Raw genomic sequence first — 20,748 nt, 5'->3', positions numbered from 1 at the left:
GGGTGACACACATTGTAATTCCAGAAAAGGCCAGGTAAAGACCTGGGACTTCCTGGCCAGCCAGCCTAGCTAACTTAGTGAACTCAAGGTCCTAGTGAAATACCCTTCCTCAAACAAGGTGGGTGGCTCCCAAAGAATGACTCTTAAAGTCAATCCCTGGCCTACACATGTGTGTGCAAACACACATGCTCACAATGCACCTATACATGAGTACTCACAAACACACATACACTCCCATACATGCATACACAAACACACAGGCACACACACACACACACACACACACACACACACACTCATCTTCTGTTTATCTTTATAACTTCATCATCTTAGGGGGGAAACAAATGTGATAAGTTTATAAAAGTCTGGGGACAGAAAACAATCAATATGTCTCCTTCATCTAGCCAATATTATTTCAATGTGTTTTTGTAAGAATTTAATTTTATGGCTTATTAGCACTTTTGTTTAAGAATATAAACTACAAGACTGGCGAGACAGCTCAGCAGGTAAGAGCACTGACTGCTCTTCCACAGGTCCTGAGTTCAGATCCCAGCAACCACATGGTGGCTCACAACCATCTGTGCTGAGATCTGACGCCCTCTTCTGGTGTGTCTGAACACAGCTACAGTGTATTACACCAGAGAGAGCGGGGCCAGAGCGAGCAGAGTTCCTGAGTTCAATTCCCAGCAGCTACATGATGGCTCATGGCCATCTATAGAGCTACAATGTACTCATACATATAAAATAAATAATCTTTTTTAAAAAGAATATAAACTATAAAGGTGTTTAGTTTTAAAACTACATGATCATTCTAACATTCTGCATTATTTCATATGCCAAATTAACAAAATAAGAAATGAAAAGACATAACAGAAATGAAGGAAATACAAAAAAAATCTTCAGATCCTACTATAAAAGCCTATACTCAACAAAACTGGAAAATCTAGATAAAATGGATGGTTTTCTAGACAAATGCCACATACCAAAGTTAAATCAAGAGCAGGTAAACTATCTAAACAGACCCATATCATGCACAAGGAAATAGAAAAAGTCATTAAAAATTTTCCAACCAAAAAAAGCCCAGGGCCAGAAGGATTTAGTGTAGAATTTTACCAGACCTTCAAAGAAGACCTGATACCAAATTTCCTCAAACTATTACATAAAATAGAAAGAGAAGGATCACTACCTAACTCTTTCTATGGAGCCACAATTATTCTGATACCTAAACCACAGAAGGACCCAACCAAAAAAAGAGAACTTCAGATCAAACTCGTTCATGAATATCGATGCAAAAATACACAATAAAATTCTTGCAAACCAAATCCAAGAACACATCAAAACCATTATTCACCACTATCAAGTAGGCTTCATCCCAGGGATGTAAGGTTGGTTTAATATATGAAAATCCATTAACATAATCCATTATATAAACAAACTCAAAGAAAAAAATCACATGATCATCTTAGATGCAGAAAAAGCATTTGACAAAACACAACACCCCTTCATGTTAAAAGTATTGGAGAGATCAGAAATTTGAGGCCCATACCTAAACATAGGAAAAGCAATATACAGCAAACCAGTAGCCAACATCAAACTAAATGGAGGCAAACTTGACACAACCCCACTAAAATCAGGGACTAGACAAGGCTGACCACTCTCTCCCTATCTATTCAATACAGTACTTGAAATTCTAGCTAGGGCAATTAGACAACAAAAAGGAGGTCAAAGGAATACAAATTGGAAACAAAGAAGTCAAAATATCACTATTTGCAGATGATATGATAGTATACATAAGCAACCCCAAAAATTCTACCAGAGAACTTCTCCAGCTGATAAACAACTTCAGCAAAGTGGCTGTATATAAAATTAACTCAAATAAATTAGTAGCCTTCCTTTATACAAATGATAAACAGGCTGAAAAAGAAATTAGGGAAACTACTCCCTTCACTATAGCCACAAATAATATAAAGTATCTTGGGGTAACTCTAACCAAACAAGTGAAAGACCTGTATGACAATAACTTCAAGTGTTTCAAGAAAGAAATCGAAGAAAATCTCAGAAAATGTAGAGATCTCCCATGCTCCTGAATTGGCAGAATTAACATAGTAAAAACGGCCATCCTACAAAAGGCAATCTATAGATTCAATGCAATTCCCATCAAAATCCCAACACAATTCTTCAAAGACATGGAAAGAGGAATTCTCAAATTCATCTGGAAAAGCAAAAACCCCAGAATAGCAAAAACAAATCTTAACAATAAGGGAACAGCTGGGGGACTCACCATCCCTGACCTCAAGCTTTACTACAGAGCAATAGTGATAAAAACTGCATGGTACTGATACGGAGACAGACACATTGATCAATGGAATAGAATTGAAGACCAGAAATAAAATCACACACAGTCACTTGATCTTTAACAAAGACCCCAAAAATATACAATGGAAAAGAGTAGAGTAAGCTCTTAAAACAGACTTTTATCATTCCCCTGATGATCTACGTTTGTTAAGTGCCTTTAACAATTCTGATATTCTCTCAGGTCAGTTGGGATATCTAGACATAATTGTATTTTAAATATAAATGTTCTTTGCTTCATTGATCTGATAAAATTTATTTCTGATTACATGGGAGGTGGGGGATCAGCACTGGATATTCCTAATTTGCTAAATGAAATAAAGTAATAAGAATGTGATAAATAGGAACCCTTTATTGCTTGTTGTCCTTGTCTGATTTCATTGCTAACACAATGTCCATTTTCAACATCTTTCCTGAGGACACAGTATCCTTCAGAGAAGGTCTTACTTCACTGACTTAGCAGGACAACCAATGTCATTTGTCACTGTTAGGCAGTTGCATCTCTGCCTAATGAGGACTTAACATTCACTCCCACTGGCATCACCTCTCTAGTAAAATTAAAACATACTAATATGTAAACATGCTTTCAACTTAAGGGCATGATTTCCGCAGAGACTCACAAGCATCTGTTGAGTGATCAAAGTTCATGGTTCTTACAAGTGTATTCTCAGTAGGTAGGTGACAAATTAATGTGATACTGTGGTCTGATAATTTTCAGAAAATGTTTAAATGTCAGTCTAAGGGGAATTGAAATCATACTCTATACATGGGCTTTGAAACTTCTCATTTGGATTAAGTATTAGGGATTAGAGTAGATCAAAACATGGGGGAAATGTGGGCTAAAAAGAGAAAAGAATAAATACTGCCTTTTCAGGGAAGACTGAGAAGAATATAGTCCTGTAGGCAAGGAACTCACCAAGTTATTCAGACAGTGATAAAATCCTGCTGAGGGCAATAAGCTTTAGTGATCCACTGCACAGTATGGTGGTTGTGATAAATAATTCATATTATATTTCAAAATTGCTAAATGAGTGGATTTTAAATGCTTTCACTCTGAAAAAAATAAGTGCATCATATACTGTTTGTTAATTAGCCTGATTTAATCATTCCACATTACAAATATATATCAAAACATTATATTATGTCCCATAAACATATATAATTGCTATTTCCAAAAGAACCTACCAGGAAAATTACCACCTACTATTCATAACTCTGAGCAACAACAAAAACAAAACAGATTCAAGAGCATCTGCTACACAATTCCATAACTAGTGAGAACAAGAAGCTTATGGGTATATGCCATCATATGGCACATATAAGGGGTTGGTCAGACAAGAAGCAGATATACTGTGGTGTGACTATCAGATTAAAAGGTGGATGAAAAATTCCCATCACCTACTAATTTATAGCCATCATAACATGGTGGCATAATGCATTTTGTGCTTGTGGTAACACTGATGTAAGCAAACCCACTGTGTTGCCAGCAGTAGAAAGATCACAATAACATATTCATATATCCCTGATAACAATAACAACAGTTGTGCTCCTAGGTCAGGCATGTGCTCTACTACATTTTTTATCATCTTTTTATTGAATGCATGCCTTCTATGATGAACATATAGAACATACAGAACAACTCCACTCCAGGGAACCTTGATCAGGGATGACAATTCCATGTGTGTGGCTCCCTGGGAAGATCTCCATGTGGAACAAAAGACATGGGTGGAAGATGGAGATGCTTAGGATCTAGGCCCTGTGTGGGCCTAGATTCATTAACACTTTTGTGTCTTAGTCACTAACAAAAATTTTGACAAAGTAAAAATGTTTAATGGGGATGATCATACCCAAAACACCCAACAGTGGGGAGATAGAACCTGAAGAGACCACTGTGGATACATATGGCCCCCAGTTGAGGGATGGGGCCATTCGCCCATCTCAAAATCTTTAATCCATAATTGTTCCTGTCTAAAGGAAATAGCAGGGAGAAAAACTGGAAAAGAGACTGAAGGAAAGGCCATCCAGAGACTACTCCACCTTGAAGTCCATCCCATCTGCAGACACCAAACCCAACACTATTGCTAATGCCAAGATATGCTTGCAAACTGGAGCCCAGTATAGCTGACCTCTGAGAGGTTCTGCCAGCATTTGACTAAGACAGATTCAGGGAACCCCAATAGAAAAGTTAGGGGAAGGACTGAAGTAGCTGAAGGAGATTGCAATCCCATAGGAAGAACATAGCAAGAACTAACTGGACCCCTCAGATCTCTCAGGGTCTAAATCACCAAGCAAAGAGTATATACATGGGCAGATCCATGGTTCCTGCTACAAATGTGGCAGAGGACTGCCTTATCCAGCATCAGTGGGAGGGAATGCTCTTGGTCCTGTGGAGGCTTGTTGCCCCAGCAAAGGGGGATGCTAGAGGTGTGAGGCAGGAGTAGGGGCAGCACCCTCTTAGAGGAAAAGGGGCAGAGAGGAGCTTGCAGAGGAGAGACTGGAAAGGGGGACAACATTTGTAATATAAGTAAATAAAATAATTAATTATAAAAAAGAAAGAATGAATGAAAATACAATCATGCTTGTAGAATCAGTTCATAAGAAACAAAATGTTATACAGCCCCAAAGTGCATCTGTGTAAGAAGCTTCATGGTCACTACAGAGAATTAAAAGCTTGAAAAAATTCAAGTATTTATAAAGTAAATAAGTTACTGTGAACTAAGGTGAATCTATTACTAAGGAAAGGACGTTTTTATAAATATAGTATAGGCTAAGTATATAGTGTTTATAAATCTACAGCTGTATATAATAATGCCCCGGACCTAACATTCAGTGACTACTGATTCACATATGTTAAATAGTGACCTACATATGTATACCAATTTTTATCTGTCATGCTGCGTTTTCATAAACACTTTAGCCTTAATTCTATGTTACAATTGGAGATAGCAGTCAGTATATAACATACAGATCTGTAACTGAGAAACAAAAGGCACCTAGTATTCCATCCATCCAAGCTTGTGGCACTGAATGCTACAACAGTCTCACAAAGATGAGATGCCTTAACTATGTACTCTGCAGTACTTCCCTTCTTGGCTATGTGATACACAGACAGGCAACTACAATCTAATTCTAGTTCAAGAACCTCACTCCTTATCCAAATCTCATTTAAAATGCTGAAGAAAACACACAAATTAAAAATCAGAAAAGAAATTGTTTTGTTGACACAAAATATTTAGATAATGAAGCAAATAGGATTTAACTAGTGGAGATGAAGGTTGAATAAAGAGTAATGTGACTCTGCAACTCAGCATTAGATACAGAAGAGAGTATGTATGTGTGTGTGCGCGAGCACATGTGAGAGGGGTGAGGACAAAGGAGAGAGAGAACATACATGCCTATAGGCAAAGCCAGAGGAGGACATTGGGTATATTGTTCTATCACTCTCCCCTAACTTTCTGGAGACAGGGTCTCTCAATAAACCCATAGCCAGGTTGATGTGAGCAAGTCCAGAGCTCCTGAGTTATAGACACCCACAGGGCCACTCGATTTTTTTCATTTGAGACATGGAAACAGAACTCTGGTCTTCATGTGTATATATCAAAATCTCTTACCCACTGAGCCCACCTCTTCAGTTTTGTGAGTATTTCTTAGGATTAGCCATTTTCCCCCAGTGAAATCCAAAGGAAATTGGAATTCAGATGCCACACACCTAGTAGGGGAACTGGAGGTAGAATGAGTGTTCAGGATCACCCCACTATGTTAGTGACTGCCAATAGAAACCAATCCCTTGAATAAAGAAGGACATCCACTCCTCCATTAATAGGCTGGAGTGACACAGGAAAGTAGAGAATACTTACTTTACACAGATTTCCTCCCAGTATGTGAAGAAAAAGAAAAATCAAATTGTGTCCCCAAATCACACTTCCTTTCTTAGACGGTTGCTGGGACCTTAGGTTCATGCACCTGCTCTTACACACCCCACCTTAAAGGTATGCTTCAGCAGGATCGTCAGTTTACCCACAGGCACTGTGCTACAATTGTCCCCCATCCCCTTAAGAGGGAAAGATATTTGAAGAGAATCAACCATTTAAAACACAAGAAGGTTTAAAACAGAAAAATAATGTTCAGAAAGAGACTACACTTAATGCCAGAGATAAAAGGGCAGTCTTTTTTTATTCCCTAAAAGTAATATCTTCAGAAGAATCTCAAAGACATGTTAGCATTAGAGTATGACATGATATGGCAAAGGGGTAAAAGAAAATAGGAAAGATACTCGATGCAACAGCTCGCATCTGTAACCCCAGAACTACGGAGGACAAGAGAAGAAGACTATGGCCAGCTCAGGGTCAGCCTGGACCACATAATACACTCCAGACTAGCAATGGCTACAGAGGGAGAGCTCTGGCTCAATTTTTTTGAAAGGAAGGAAAATAAAAATAAAAGAAGAAAGATTTCTTGCGTGCTACAAGTGTATAGCCAAATAAATAGATAAACCAGAAAAAAATGAAAGAACTGTTGAATGAATGACCCTCAAGTTCATGTATACAACAAAGATCATGAGGTGACTTTTTCTGAAATGAAGCATATTTGAATATATAATTAATAAAATTAAACTGGAGATATACTAGATGGGGGCAGGTTTCCCTCCATTGATTATGATCTTCACCAGAGAGAAATGAGACTGGCTCAGAGAACTTGTGAGCAGAGGGTAGGAAAATACTTGGAGTGATATATCCATGTCCGGGGACATAGCCCAGACCTGATGACCAACCATCAGACATCAGCAGTGACTTGACTGCCCTTCAGACCCCCAAAAGAAGTTAAAGCTGGTGATTCCCAGACTCCAGACACTCCCTCCCAAAATAAAAGTGTAAGTCCCTGCTGCTTTACATCATTAGTTTTGTGGTGGCAGTCCTAGGAAATCAACTCAGTTAGTCAGGTGCTAGAATACAATGTCTATAAAGAGAGAGCAGGAAGCTTGGACAAATACACAACAGTTTTGAACAATGTTTGAGACATGAGGAGGAGTAAAGCTTGCAAGATGTTAAAAAAATGATTGTGTCACTCTTTGAAACCAAGGGGGAGGTAGGCTATTCCAGGCTGGAGGAATAATGGTGTGCCTATGGGAAAAAAAAAAAGAGAACATGTTTCTTGTATTTAAGGATGGAAAAAAAAAAAGAAAAGAATCTGTCCCTTGAATCAAGCTGTATTTTCATAGTTAAGTTGGAAATATAATGTCTGGGAGTTTGAGAATGGAGGATGGCCTCAGTTTGGAATCAAAAAGAATAAAGTTTTCCTAAACAGGGAAGCACGTGCATTGGGAAGAATTCCATGGCCTTGAATCTGATATCACCATCTTCCAGCTTTAACTCTATTATCCTTACTTCTGTTTTGATTTTCTTCCTCACTCTTCCTCTCCTTTCTGAACCTTTCTAAAGAAAACTCCATTTTAATCAATGTCCTAAGGAGTATCCCACCCTTTTTGTAGTTTCAATTTCAAGTTAGTAACTTTGGAATCCACATGAATGACTGACTGCAGTGGATGGTCGGATATGTCATAGAAATGCAAACCTTAATATTCTCTTCATGGATTTTAATTCAAAATGGTAACATCAGAAATTCTGTATTTCCTTGGGAAAAGAGTGTTCATCCCTCCCTATCTTGTTCTGGTGTGAATTATAGTTATCAAGAATTTTAAGGGGCATACTTAACATAAAAACCCATAACTCTATAAAATGCTGTTTGAATTTCAGGTGTTCATACAGAAATGTAAAAAGAATCACAAGAAATAATTCTAAATATTATAGCACTAAAGCCCACGAAAGAATCATTACTATGTGCCAATATCCAAACCATAACCATTCAATTCAAAATTGAAAAAAAGAAAAAAAAAAAAGAACCCACCTTATTATGCAAAAAGGAGGAGATTCTTAACAGGAAAGTAGCAGGTTCAAGGTCAGGCCCACTGAAGCTTATACAAAGAGACCAGAGCAAGTGAGTAGGGAGAAGCCCTACTACCAACAGAATTTTCTGGGCTTTTAAGTCAATCTCAGCTCTACCACTGGCTGAATCTTTTCTCTGTTTGTAAGCTAGTTGTATTCATTTACCCAGGGTACTCTGAACAGGCCTTCCTCTTCTCCTTTTGAAACTTTTGTTTAGGATCTTCCCAGTATCTAAAAAGCACAAGCAAACAAAATCAGGGCACATCCTCTTTATCTTCTGCCCTGTTCTTCAGGAAGATATTACATTCCCAACATGTCTGTGCTGGTCTCCAAAACATTGTGGCTTCCATCTCTTGTAGACATCATGTCATGGCAGGACCACCATCCCTCTACCCTCTTTCACTGCATTACTACAACCCTTTTAAGGGTAGGGAGTATGTTTTCACTCTGCCACTTGAAATGTCTGATCCGTAATAAAAATGTATTGGATATCTAACTGCTTGCTATTTAATCATGAGTGACTGATAGCCATTTTCTAGACCAACAATTATTCATTATCCACATGAAAATTCTCAAGGAGAGATAACTCATTCCTTCAAGAACATTCCAAATGCCAGAAATTTTCCATAAGACTGACTATGACCACATTACCTCTCAAAATGACTAAAAAATATATACAGTAATAATAATTATTTAGTTTATCCTTATAGCAACCACTCAGTAAGATATGGTTACTTTCTCTCTAGTCCAGTAAGCCAAAGGAAACTCAGAGAAATAGCTTATAAATATTATACTTGAATCTAAGGTGTTATCAGAATGAAAGTTTAGCAGACTGAGTCCCACTGTGAACACTTTCACGTCAAAACTGACTGGAAAGCAGAAAGCCAGACTTTCATCCCTGTGACCCAAAAGAAGATACGCCATTTAAAAGCTAGTGCTTCAAGACAAGGTGTCCTGACTTAGCTCCCTTGCCCTCTGATTGTACTATCCTGCCTTTTCCATGTTCCTGCCTTCTGACCTTCCTATTATTCAGTTACTCCCTACCATGTCTTTTGACTGCTCTATTGACCTTCCCTTTGACTATGTGCAAATGTCTACATATCTCTGGGAGTTATGAATCTGTCTATATTACACAACAACATAGCTACTTTCCTACACCATGCATCTGCCTTAGACCCCTACCTCCCATAAAGTGTGTAGTATGTATGCATGATACTGTACTTTTTATTTATTTGTAGATTTCTTTTTCTTCCTACAAATATCTATCCTGAAGCCAAACACCCAGTGTCAATTTGTTCTGCATTCTTATTGTGCTTCATAGTCCTGGCCAACTGCTGAAGCTTGGTGATAGTTGAAAGACACAAAATTAAAGGCACTAAGACCTTTGATGCTTGCTATTCAGTTGTTTTTTAGTTAAATGAGAATATCCCTGTGCTTTACAACATGCACGCTATTTTGTCACCCAATAAATGCACACCAAGGTAGAGAAAACAAACCCAATGTGTCTATGATGTTTGTCAACTATGCTTAGCTCTAAAAATCAAATGTCAAAAGACAAACCATGAAGGGCAGATGAATCAGAGATTAACTAAATCAGTGCTATCCAAATAAAAATAGATTAAGAAAAAAACACTAAGTTTAAAAACTATAAAAATCTGATGTGTCCATTCCAACTAAAATATGAATGGTACATAAAAAATTTAGAAAATTAGTAAAAACCCAACCCTGTTTTTATAAAAAAAAAAAGGCTATTCATTTTAATATGTTTTAAGTATAATATATTAAATTACATTTTATTTCATTCATTCATTTTAATTCTGTGCCTCTGCACAGCAAGGTGCAATGAATACCATTATGAGACTACAGACAAATCATAAGTTCACCAATATTTATCATTCACATTCTAAACACAGTAGTTTAACTTCGTTGTATTTGCTGGCCATATGACAACACTGTGGCAGATTCACTCTGATCTTATACAATTCTAATAGCAACAGACAAACCAAAGGCTGCTGTTATTTGAGACTTAATTGTATATGCAAGGATAGATTGTGCATATATACCGCCCATTTTCTATTTAATCTACTTGAAAAAGAGGTTACATTGCAGATTCTCATAACATTCATAATTGTGCTATCACTTCTCACTACAAGATGCTTAAATGATGGAAAACTTAAGTATAAGTTAAACCACAGTCACTATATTGTTATTTTTCCTTAAATATAATCTTACTGATCTTACCCAAAATTAATATAACAATATCAGTAAGAAACAAAGTTTACTCACCCAATGATTACTATTATGGCATAAACATAATCACTATGCAATATTCTCTTTTAACAAATACTATCTTATAATAAATCCATAAATTCAAAACTACTAATATAAAAAATTTCTGTTGTATACTTAAAAACTCAGAAAGAAAATTTTATATACTTCCTTAAAAAACATTCAAATAATCAATTGTTTGATCAAAGGGTTTTTGACTGAACTTAATTCATTATCATGTAGTCTTAAATTTAAACATTTCAGTATGTTAATAATCTTTAAAATGATTTTATTTTATATGTAATGTATTTTATATTTACTGAGTATTTGAAGATGTTTTAATTGAAATATAATTACATAATTTCCACCCTCCTTTGACTCCCAGAGTATTCTTTTCAATCTAGACAAAATATTGGTATAAATGAAAGAACCTGTGTGATCAAAGTTGTTGGCTTTTTAGCTTTTTCTAGGCAGGCAACTTAAAGGAAAGCACTTCTGACTACTTAGAGTAAATCAAAAGGTATCTAACAAAAAAGATGATTTTGACCTAGGCATGACTCAAATCCTAGTACTTGGGAGGTGGAAACAGGATGATGAGAAATTCAAAATTATCCATGACTACAAAATGAACTCAAGACCAGCATGAGATACATGAGATCCTGTCTCAAAAACAAAACAAAACAAAACAGACAGACAAAAACATAGACTCCTCCCTAATAGACAGTTCTAGCTTTTGATTGAGATTTTAAAAGATATCAACAATACAATGGACTGGGTAAACAGACATACTATAACCTTAACTTAGCCTTATTTGTATAAACAGAATCTAAACATTTAATTAGATGCATGAAGAATGGCAGTATTTTTGATAGCACACGAACATAGATCTTCACACATAAGAACATGAAGACATTGGATACCCTTGAGGTACCTTCATGGAACCTTTTAGACACATGGAGCTCAAAAACTATCATATTGGGATAATGCTTTATCATTTGTCAAGTTTCATGGGAGAAGTCCAGCTAAGTACTGTAACAATCTTGAATTACTTTTAACTTTATACGGTAAGTATCATTTTGCCCAAAGCTTTTCCATTTTGATTTCTATACAATGTTTTCTGTCAGACTGTCAAAAATTATAGCATTTCTTTACAATCACACTTTATGTCTTCAACTAACTGACCATTATAAAAAGGTTCATGAAAGATTACATGTGATTTCCTGATCTCACATCAAAATCCAACTTCACATATGAATTTCCACTAGCTTTAAGCACATTTTATTTTTCCTATTACATAATCCCGGCTATTTACATTTGAAAAGTCTACACTCTACACATTAAAGAACTCATCACCCATAGGTTGAAGCAAGATCACATTTAAAAAAACCTCAAAACCAATAAATCTAATGAGTAGAGCAAGGAAAGATCTACAGACCCCAAGGAGTCCAGCTTTCAGAGTCTGAGGACAAGAAGGAAGTAGCTCTATCGGCAAGTTAATTTTGAGACTTTGGGGAAAGTACAAAGATAGAATGTGAAACTGGAGATGGTAGTGCTGGAAGAATATATCTAAGTCTATTGGTCTCTATGGAAGAGCTGTTCCCTGATATTTGCTGAACAAACAGAGATAAGACAGAGATTGACATCACTATTCCTAACTTAGTCGCTGCATCTTAGTGGCAAAATGTGTGCATTCAGCGGGGAATGTGGAGTAGACTAAGCAACCACGTTTGAATAGAAAGAGCAGTGACCCAGAAGTCAAAGACAGAAGATCTAAGTTCTAGCCCCTCAATTCTCACTACCTAGTCACAGCCAGGGCATGTCTTCTCAAAATGAGGCAGTTGGGTCAGATGAATGAGTTTTCTTCTTCCAAATCTAATCTTCATGAACACTAAACATCTACTGCATATATCAGTCACAAATCTTATGGAAATAGTTTACATTTAGATTACATATATATGTGTATGTATGAGTGCATTATATATGTATATACATGCATGTGTACATATGTATATATGTGTATGTATATGTACATATACACTAAAAATATTTTCCATTTATATATTTGGAATATATACATATATATTATGTGTGTGTATATATATATATATATATATATATATACATATGTGTGTGTGTGTATATATATATATATCCCATATACCTACTGTATCTTGAAACTTAAAACCACATTCCTACAAGTTCTCTTCCATCTCCTCTCTATATAAAATTATACAAACTTGTTCCTTGACAGTATATTTACCTTCGTTTTCTATATCTTACCGAGCCCAATATAATAAACATACATCTAATTTTGAAAATCTTCACTAACACATTAAATCTTAGCTTTCAAGTTTAACAGACATTGAGAAATTCTCCACACTAATACTGAGAGACTAGGTTGTGAAGGAGATGAAAGCTGGAGGAGTTTTGACACTGTTTTGTAAGCATTTAAATGTGTTAGACATATCTCTAAGACCTCACATAAATAAGACTCTCGTGCTGTATAAAATATGGGAAGGAAAAAAAAAGGATGATGTCTTTGACAAGGTACTTTTCAAATGAAAATAAAATTGAGATTATCTAATCAGTTACCCTTGTGGGTGGATGGATCTACACCTGCACTGAATCTTAGACCTAGGAAATGACAGAGCAGATCATCTTTATGGCTTTCATGACAGAGCCACAGCAAAATGATTTCCTGAGATCAATATGTGGTTAAGAGAAAGCTGTTTTCAATGGAAACAGGAAGCTAGGAGCTAACCTGTTTCTATGGTAACCAGAGCAGCAGCTACCCAACAGCTGGAAGGGGGAGAAGGGGAAAAAAAGGCAGAAAGTTACAAATGAAAAAAATCAATTCTGGTTTACCTTGTTGGTGTGACAGTTCTAGGAGTGCAATCAGAATAGGTAGAGACATGCTGTTCCTATCCAGTATCTTCAGCAATAATTATCCTACAAACATCAAAACCTTGGAGATGATACGAAGTTTGGGTACTATCTTAGTCCAATGTGTCGTCCCTGGTTTTTATTATTGATATTATTATTTATAGGAATAGGGCAAAGGAAGATGAACTGAGCTCAACTCAAGTTGACATCAGAGTAACAGCATGGTTCTCATAGCTCCTAATACAGATTTTTTTTTTTTTACAATTCTGTTTCCCTAGACTCTCTACTTCTGTCCTTTTCTCCCTTCAAACCCATATTCTATTCCCTTTCTGTGAAAATATTGACTCCACAGAATTAAAATTGCCACCCTTCAAACTCTTAAACAAGCATTAAACCATGTTATTTTATCATAAAAGTCTGCCTGAGCTGTTGTAAAAGGAAAGCCCTTAAACCTCCAAGCAGACCTGGATTACCTTTCTGTAATATATTCCTGTTTCTGTAATATATTCCTGTTTCTGTAATATATCCCTGTTTCTGTAATACATTCCTGTTTCTGTAATATATTCCTGTTTCTGTAATATATCCCTGGTTATTGTTTAGAACATTTGCCACTATATATTTCCTACAGGAGATCTGTGTTTATCTTTATTGTCCTTGCAATTTATTTTGACATATCTTAAAGATTGCCATAATAAAAAAGGATTTACGACTCATAAGTTCAAAACACACAAAACCTGAAAAATACACTTACTTTACTTGTGGCAGTAAACACAAATAGTGATGATTTAGAGAGTCAAGTGAGAACGTTTGATTTGCACATAAACTTGCACATTTTCTTATTTTTATTTGCTTTGCAAATAACCTCTTGACAAATAGGGAACATTTTCTTGTCTCTCATTCAATTTTGTCAGCAAAATTCAAAATTGTTGAGTCTACAAATGGACTGTCAATATACATGAAAATCATACTTAATCCATCCAACTGCATTCACCTTTGGTACACCTGGTACTTAGCGATAAAGCACCTTGTCTAGTATGTGATCATATATGTTACTAAAAATACAATGTAACAAATAAGGAGCTGTGTTCTTTTACTGATGTGTTGAGACTGAGGTACTCTCTGGTCCTGCTCAATCCCCAAAATAACTTAATGAGAATTGAATTTATTTATAAATTATATAGTTAATGTTCTGGAAAAGGTCAAAAGATTCTTAGATTGAAAAGGAAAACAACCAGCCATCACAGCGAAATCTCCTCAAGGACATGAACTTGAACTTGGTTTGTCCTACAGTTGGCCATGGTTCAAGATTCATAGAGAAAAGAAAATGGAAGAGAGTTGGCCACGTTCTCACAGTTCACTTGTTTAATACAAGTACAACCTTCACTAAAAAGACTATACATTTTCAGAAACAAACAAAAAAAACAATCATACAAATAAAATTGTAAGGACCCTCATATTAAAACTTCAAGGTCTAACTGCCCTATCCAAATGTGCCATCTTTAGTGAATTGACCGTTAAGTAATTAACATTTTTGAAGGCAAAAAGAAAGATGATGATGCTTAAAAAAATATAGGGTAGGAGCATCTAGATCATAAAAGTCTTCATTGTCGTGTTAAGGAGCATACACTTTATTCTGAAATGCATGATACCAGCTAAAGAGTTTAATTTAGGCAAATCATTTTGACAAAAGTTCACCTAAGATGAGTTGAGTAGGAAGAAGGGAGTGGCACAGACTAAAACCCCAGAGACATGAGTTGTCATGGAAATCTGAATGATGGATAGAAAAGAGTTTACACTCAAGCAGGTTCTCTGGGTGAAGAACATGTAACATTATTGATATGAGAACAACAGCTAGAAAAACTGTGTTTTACAATCAAACAATTGGAGGATGGTGAGTCTTGGTTTTGAGTTTTGGTTTTTTGGTTTTGTTTTTTGAGAAAAACACTTTACTGTCTTGGAACATTTTCCTGTCTTGTTGGCTTTCCTAACTCAAATGATGTCTGTAGGAAATATTTTTATAATAAATGAAATAATTAACTTAATGAGAACAAAGAACTGTATCTTCTACATGCCTCCCCTTTATGTAGATTTTAATGTAGAGTGTTTAAATAATAAATACAGACCAGAGAAGCAAGTTTTCTACAAGAAAATTACATTTTGGTAACCATCATTTGTGAGGGAACTATAATATGTGAGCATTAAAAAGAATGCTCTCTCTCAACCTAACAATGAAAAGTGAAAATCAACCTGGTCATGAAAGACATGTGTAAGTCACCACAAAAGGATCATGGTCTCAAACAGGGGAGAGCTTAGCCTCCTAGCTTCATCTACAAAGCAAAAGGAGGGGAATGGAAAACAATGGGAATGAAGAGCAATGTAATCCCCCCACCCCTTTAGAGCTAGGAACAGACTCTTTGAAATGTTTTCTAAGCCTGGCAATTTATAATTAGAGTTCTAAAACTCTGAAAAGAATCTAGAAGCTTGACCAAGAAATCTCTGCCTGTCATGTTCTCTTATGGCACTGAATCTTGAATGAACACTCATACTCTAAACTGTAAATGTTGAGTTAGAAGTAGATAATACACAGCACTTTCCCAAAGGGGTCCCTGCTCCTCACTATTTATGAATATTGTCAATAGCATTAATAGAGCCATATCTCCTCTCTTTCCTGATCTTGGTTTTCCACAACAGATTTCCATGAAACTTATATGGAAATTTAAAAAAAATTAAGAAAAATAACATATAAGTATGGCATATTAACTTACTGGCCAAATCACTGAATATTAAAATCTCTCAAATACATATTTATGTCATAAATTAAACTCATAGATAAAGAGGATATGCCAGCAAAAGGCAAAATGACAGGGTCATAAACGTCAATTACCATTTCTTATCACCAGTGCTTTAGTGTGACCTCATGAAAGTGAAAATAAAACTTAACTTAAGACTGAAGCAATCTCCTTGATATTGGAAGAATCATAAACTAAGCAAATAGGTGTGAGAACAAAAAGGGGGCTTCATCTACATACTTCATCTACATACTTCAGAAAATTCTTCATCCACATACTTCAGAAAATATATGAGGTAATGTAAAGATAGGACATTTATAAAATGCTTAACTTTATTAAGAATGAGATCTGTGAAGCAAATCACTTCGTAATGATTTACAGTTCGTAGAATCAGAATCACATCACTTAAGCACAGTTTTCTCCTGCTGATTCCTCAGTGGTATTCTCTGTGAAGAAACAATCTGGTATCATTAGGTCAGGTCAGAATTGGAGCTAAAATATCACTTCACATATGTGAAGCAATGAATTAACGCTATGTGCTCTGATTCAGGGAATCCTTGGTGATCTGGAATGCTACTTTCCTGAATTAGAAATCTGCAACAGAAAATAACATATTGGACACTGGCCAATAACAAGCAAAAAATTCCAACAGGGTTCACATAAAAAGTGAAGGTCACACATTTTTCTTTCTTTGTTGACTGGTGCCATGCGAAGTTTATCCCAGACAATGTTCTACAATATATGTATTTTAAAATGTTGTAAATGTCCTTTCTAAGTGGGAACTGTAATTAATGTCTTAGATAGCTGTGCAGAGTCCTCACAATCTAATCAGTTACAATCAGACAACTTTGTGGAAAGGGGCCAGGAAGATGTCATGACACCACTAGAATAATCTTGGTTTGGCTAATAAGTTGATGTATGACCTTAACCATTTCTTAACCTCTGTGTCTTCATTTTCCTCATTGTGATTAGAAACAGAAGGTCTTTGCTAAGTGACTTCTAAAACAGATTTCAGGCCGGTGATTGATTGTCACCTGATTTTGCTCTCACCTGCTCTTGACCTTGTGCTAATCTCTTGTTCCTTTCTTCAAAAGCCGATATGAGGCAAATCCTCCACCTAGTTACAAGGAAATCTAAGTATGAAAATTGTTTCTAAAACCCAGTGGCTGTCAAGTCAATGGACTACCTTTTTTTCAATAATAATCAACAGAATCAAATTTCATAGTAAGAATAAAGGTTGTGTGCCTCGATACACGTTTAGGTACAGAACCCTGTTTAAGATTAGATACAAACCAGACTGAGGAAATCGTGCTATGTTATCTGGAGGAAAGATAATAAGGCGATAGTTTTATTAAACACAGACTAAAGAAGACAGTCGTGTGACGAGCCTGAAAACAGAATCAAATTATCTCTTTAACCACCAAGTGGGAAGTACACAGCGGCACTCAGCAGAGAACCAAAAAGCCCAAGGGCAAGCCATGCGCCTGTGATCTTATTTGTATCAATAAGCACCTTTTTCTTGTTTTTTTTTTTTTTTCAAGACTGTGTTTCTCTGTGTCCTATTGAATGTCCTGGAACTAGCTCTGTAGACCAGGCTGGCCTTGAACTCAGGGACCCACCTGCCTCTGCCTCCCAAGTACTGGGATTGAAGGTACCCTACCATGGCCTGGTTATCAATAATCACATTTTAAACATGAACTGTTTTGCCATGTGGAATACTTTTTAAAAGCAGTATCTTAGGATTAAGCTTAGCATTTCCATGTTTGAATATAGGAGTGTGGGGGTATTCTAAAATTTATTCATGGGTCCAAAGGTCAGGCCCAAGAGAGCAACACTATTTTACATGGTCTGTACTCTTTTTCTGCCCCAAAACCAAACACATGCACAGATTTCTAAGGTAGTGTCAGAAGCATTTCTCTCTGGAAGTCAGTGGGCAGTCAGTGGCATAAAAACTAAGAGGCAGACATTTCTGACATGCCAAGGAAGTTGCTCCAGAGGGTAGAGTCAAAGTCAAGTCTGGGAGAATTACCATCTCTGAGAGATGAAGGTCTTCTCTGGGCATCAAAAACAAGATATATGCAGTGGCCAAAATTTACTAAATTCAGTGTTCCATCCTCTTATACAACTAAGGCCAATTCATATCCTGTATTATTTTTGATTATTTGTATTTCTCTTATTTCCTTTAAGCTGAAGACACTGTCATTGGTAATCTCTCTAGTCCCTTCACAGGATTATGGGGAGATAAATGGGTAAATATAATCCCTCCTTTAATTTGGAAACAAAAAGAAACATTGAGGCTAAGATTATGATATAACAAGTCAGGTGAAGTTTTCAACAATCTGAGTTACTCAAAGAAGACATACCAATTGGGTAATTAATTCACCATCAACCTGTGACGAACACAGATACACCTAAGACACCCAACTTGAGGATCCAGAGTGCAGGCAAGATCACCGGAATAGTTGCAACAATATCCTCTTCGCCCCTGGGAAGAGACAAGGCTAGACACATTCTCCTCACACCCTAATTCCACCCAGACTCACACACAGACACCATTTCCCCTCTCCCTGTCCTCAGATGAGATCCTTAATGTAGCCACTGCCCCATAAGTCAGATCTGAGAGTTAGAGCTCCTTGAAACTGTCACATCAGGATGGGCAACAAACTCCAAAGCACATCCTAGCTAAAGGAAAAAGCTGGAACAAAAAGAAAAGTTAAGGTAAAAACTAAGTAGTCATGACATTTAGGGCATATCCCAGGACTCTTACATGGATGGGTCCCATCTGCTAAAGTAAACCTGTCTGAATGACTAACAGGGAGGGTGGAAGAGATGGGGCAAAAAGTCTCCCGGCTTGCCCTACCCCACATGAAACATCTAGAAAACCACGTGTCCTTTCTTCCTCTTCTTCTCAAAGGCTGTTGGAGGAAAGAATCAAAAGTTTGAAGCGAAGTTGAAAGAGTTACAACAACAGAGAACGCTAGATTCAGGTCTTACCCTAGCGGCTCTGGATGAGTAGGGGTCCTCAAAGAGAGCCCACATGCGAGGCTGCAGCTTCCTCCAGCGGCCAGACTTGCCATCAGGTCCTCCGAGCCCAGCAGCATCCTCAATGCCCAGTCTCTTGGCCGCTAGGTCCTCATCATCACCAGGGTCGCCCCCGATGAGGTCAGGTGTCTCGAAGATGTCCAGGGCCTCCTCCGCGTCCCGGTGCTGCCTGTAGGTCATCCAGCAGCAGGGCTCCACGTCGGTCTCGTCGATGCCCCAGAAGGCGAGCTCTTCCTCGAAGAGTGGCCCGCACACGTCGGCGGGGCAGTGCAGCTTGCCGGTGCGGTAGTAGTTGAGCACATAGGCGAAGACTCCTGGGTGGCGATCGAAGAAGAATTCGCGGCCTCCCCCAGGGTGGTCGCTGCCGTTGCCACCGTGCGAACTGCAGTTTCCTGCGCCGCCCTCGAAGCAGCCGCTGGGGACAGGGGACAAGGGAGGCGGTCGAGGCGGCGGAGACAGCGGAGGGGGCAGCGGCTGCAGGTTGTCACCGGCCGCAGTCAGGCAGTCACCCTGAGGTTCAGAGGAGGCGAGAAGGGCCAGGCGAGTTCCAGGCAGGGTCTTGAGAGTGCTGCGGTAGGTTTCGTGCCTGGTGCCCCCGACATTGAGGATCACCCTCTCGTTGTTCTCGATCTTGCCCATCTCTGTGGCTCAGACATGACTAGGGGAGGCGAACACAGCACCAAGTTAAAGCTCTCGTGGATCAGAGACTCACCAGGACCGTTTCTACACCACCACCACCCCCAACACCACCCCCACCACCACCCCCACCAAGAGTGCCAAGATGCAGAGCTGGCAAGGGAAGGACCCTCCCAGGAGGAGCATGGTACCCAAGTCCTGTCCCCGCCTCTTGCATCACGCCTGGCCCAGGTTCCCAGAGAATGAAGAGCAGTTGAGTCTTCCTTGACCTTCCAGGAAACCTTTCCTCTTGCGGCACACAGTCCACCCTTGGCTCTGACCTCTCCTCCGTTCTTGCCCTCCACCATGTCTCCCCTCTATCCCTGTCACATCTAATCTGCTTTAAGTCCCCAAACCCCTCTTTCCTTCCCCCCAAGTTCCCACCGCTCACTCCCTAGCCTTTTTTCTACCCTCCTTTGCTTCAGACACTTCTCCCTAGATGGACCCCCTTCCCCACTATCCCATCCCTCTCTCTCTCAGCCCCTCCCCTGTTCTTAATGCAATTCCCCATCAGGAGTTACGTTCGCTGAAGCAACTTAGCTGTGTTGAGTAGGAGGGGGCCAGGAGTACCCCAGCTGCCTGCGTACCCTGGTCCAACCTTGGACAGCTCTCTGCCCCGCCCCAGCACTAGGGGAGTGCCCTTTGCCCGCTCTGTTCTCGGTTCACTTCTCTCCCTAACCTACCAGGTAGAAGACTGAACACAGAAGTCCGAGCAACAATAACAACAACAACAAACGTCCCCGCTACCGCCTTTCACCAAGGAGACCTCTGACTAATTTCCTCATCCAATTTCCTTT

At 38.1% G+C, this 20,748-nt stretch overlaps 1 protein-coding gene across 6 annotated transcripts in view; it reads right to left on the bottom strand.

The window, feature by feature from the left end:
* Nucleotides 1-20,748, bottom strand: part of Kcnc2 (potassium voltage-gated channel subfamily C member 2) — a 197,835-nt gene that overhangs the window by 176,180 nt on the left and 907 nt on the right. For 4 of the 6 annotated variants that reach the window (XM_031349623.1, XM_031349626.1, XM_031349627.1 and 1 more), the window contains exon 2: nucleotides 19,229-19,934. In XM_031349623.1, coding sequence (XP_031205483.1) covers nucleotides 19,229-19,915 — 687 coding nt within the window. In that variant the 5' untranslated portion in view covers nucleotides 19,916-19,934. Of the gene's footprint in view, nucleotides 1-19,228; nucleotides 19,944-20,103; nucleotides 20,143-20,748 lie in introns of those variants that run through there. The other 2 variants (XM_031349625.1, XM_031349624.1) reach the window with 2 other exon arrangements.

The sequence above is a fragment of the Mastomys coucha genome, unplaced genomic scaffold (assembly GCF_008632895.1).
Source record: "Mastomys coucha isolate ucsf_1 unplaced genomic scaffold, UCSF_Mcou_1 pScaffold4, whole genome shotgun sequence".
In the NCBI taxonomy this organism is placed as follows: domain Eukaryota; kingdom Metazoa; phylum Chordata; class Mammalia; order Rodentia; family Muridae; genus Mastomys; species Mastomys coucha.
This window is presented reverse-complemented; position numbering and strand designations above follow the sequence as displayed.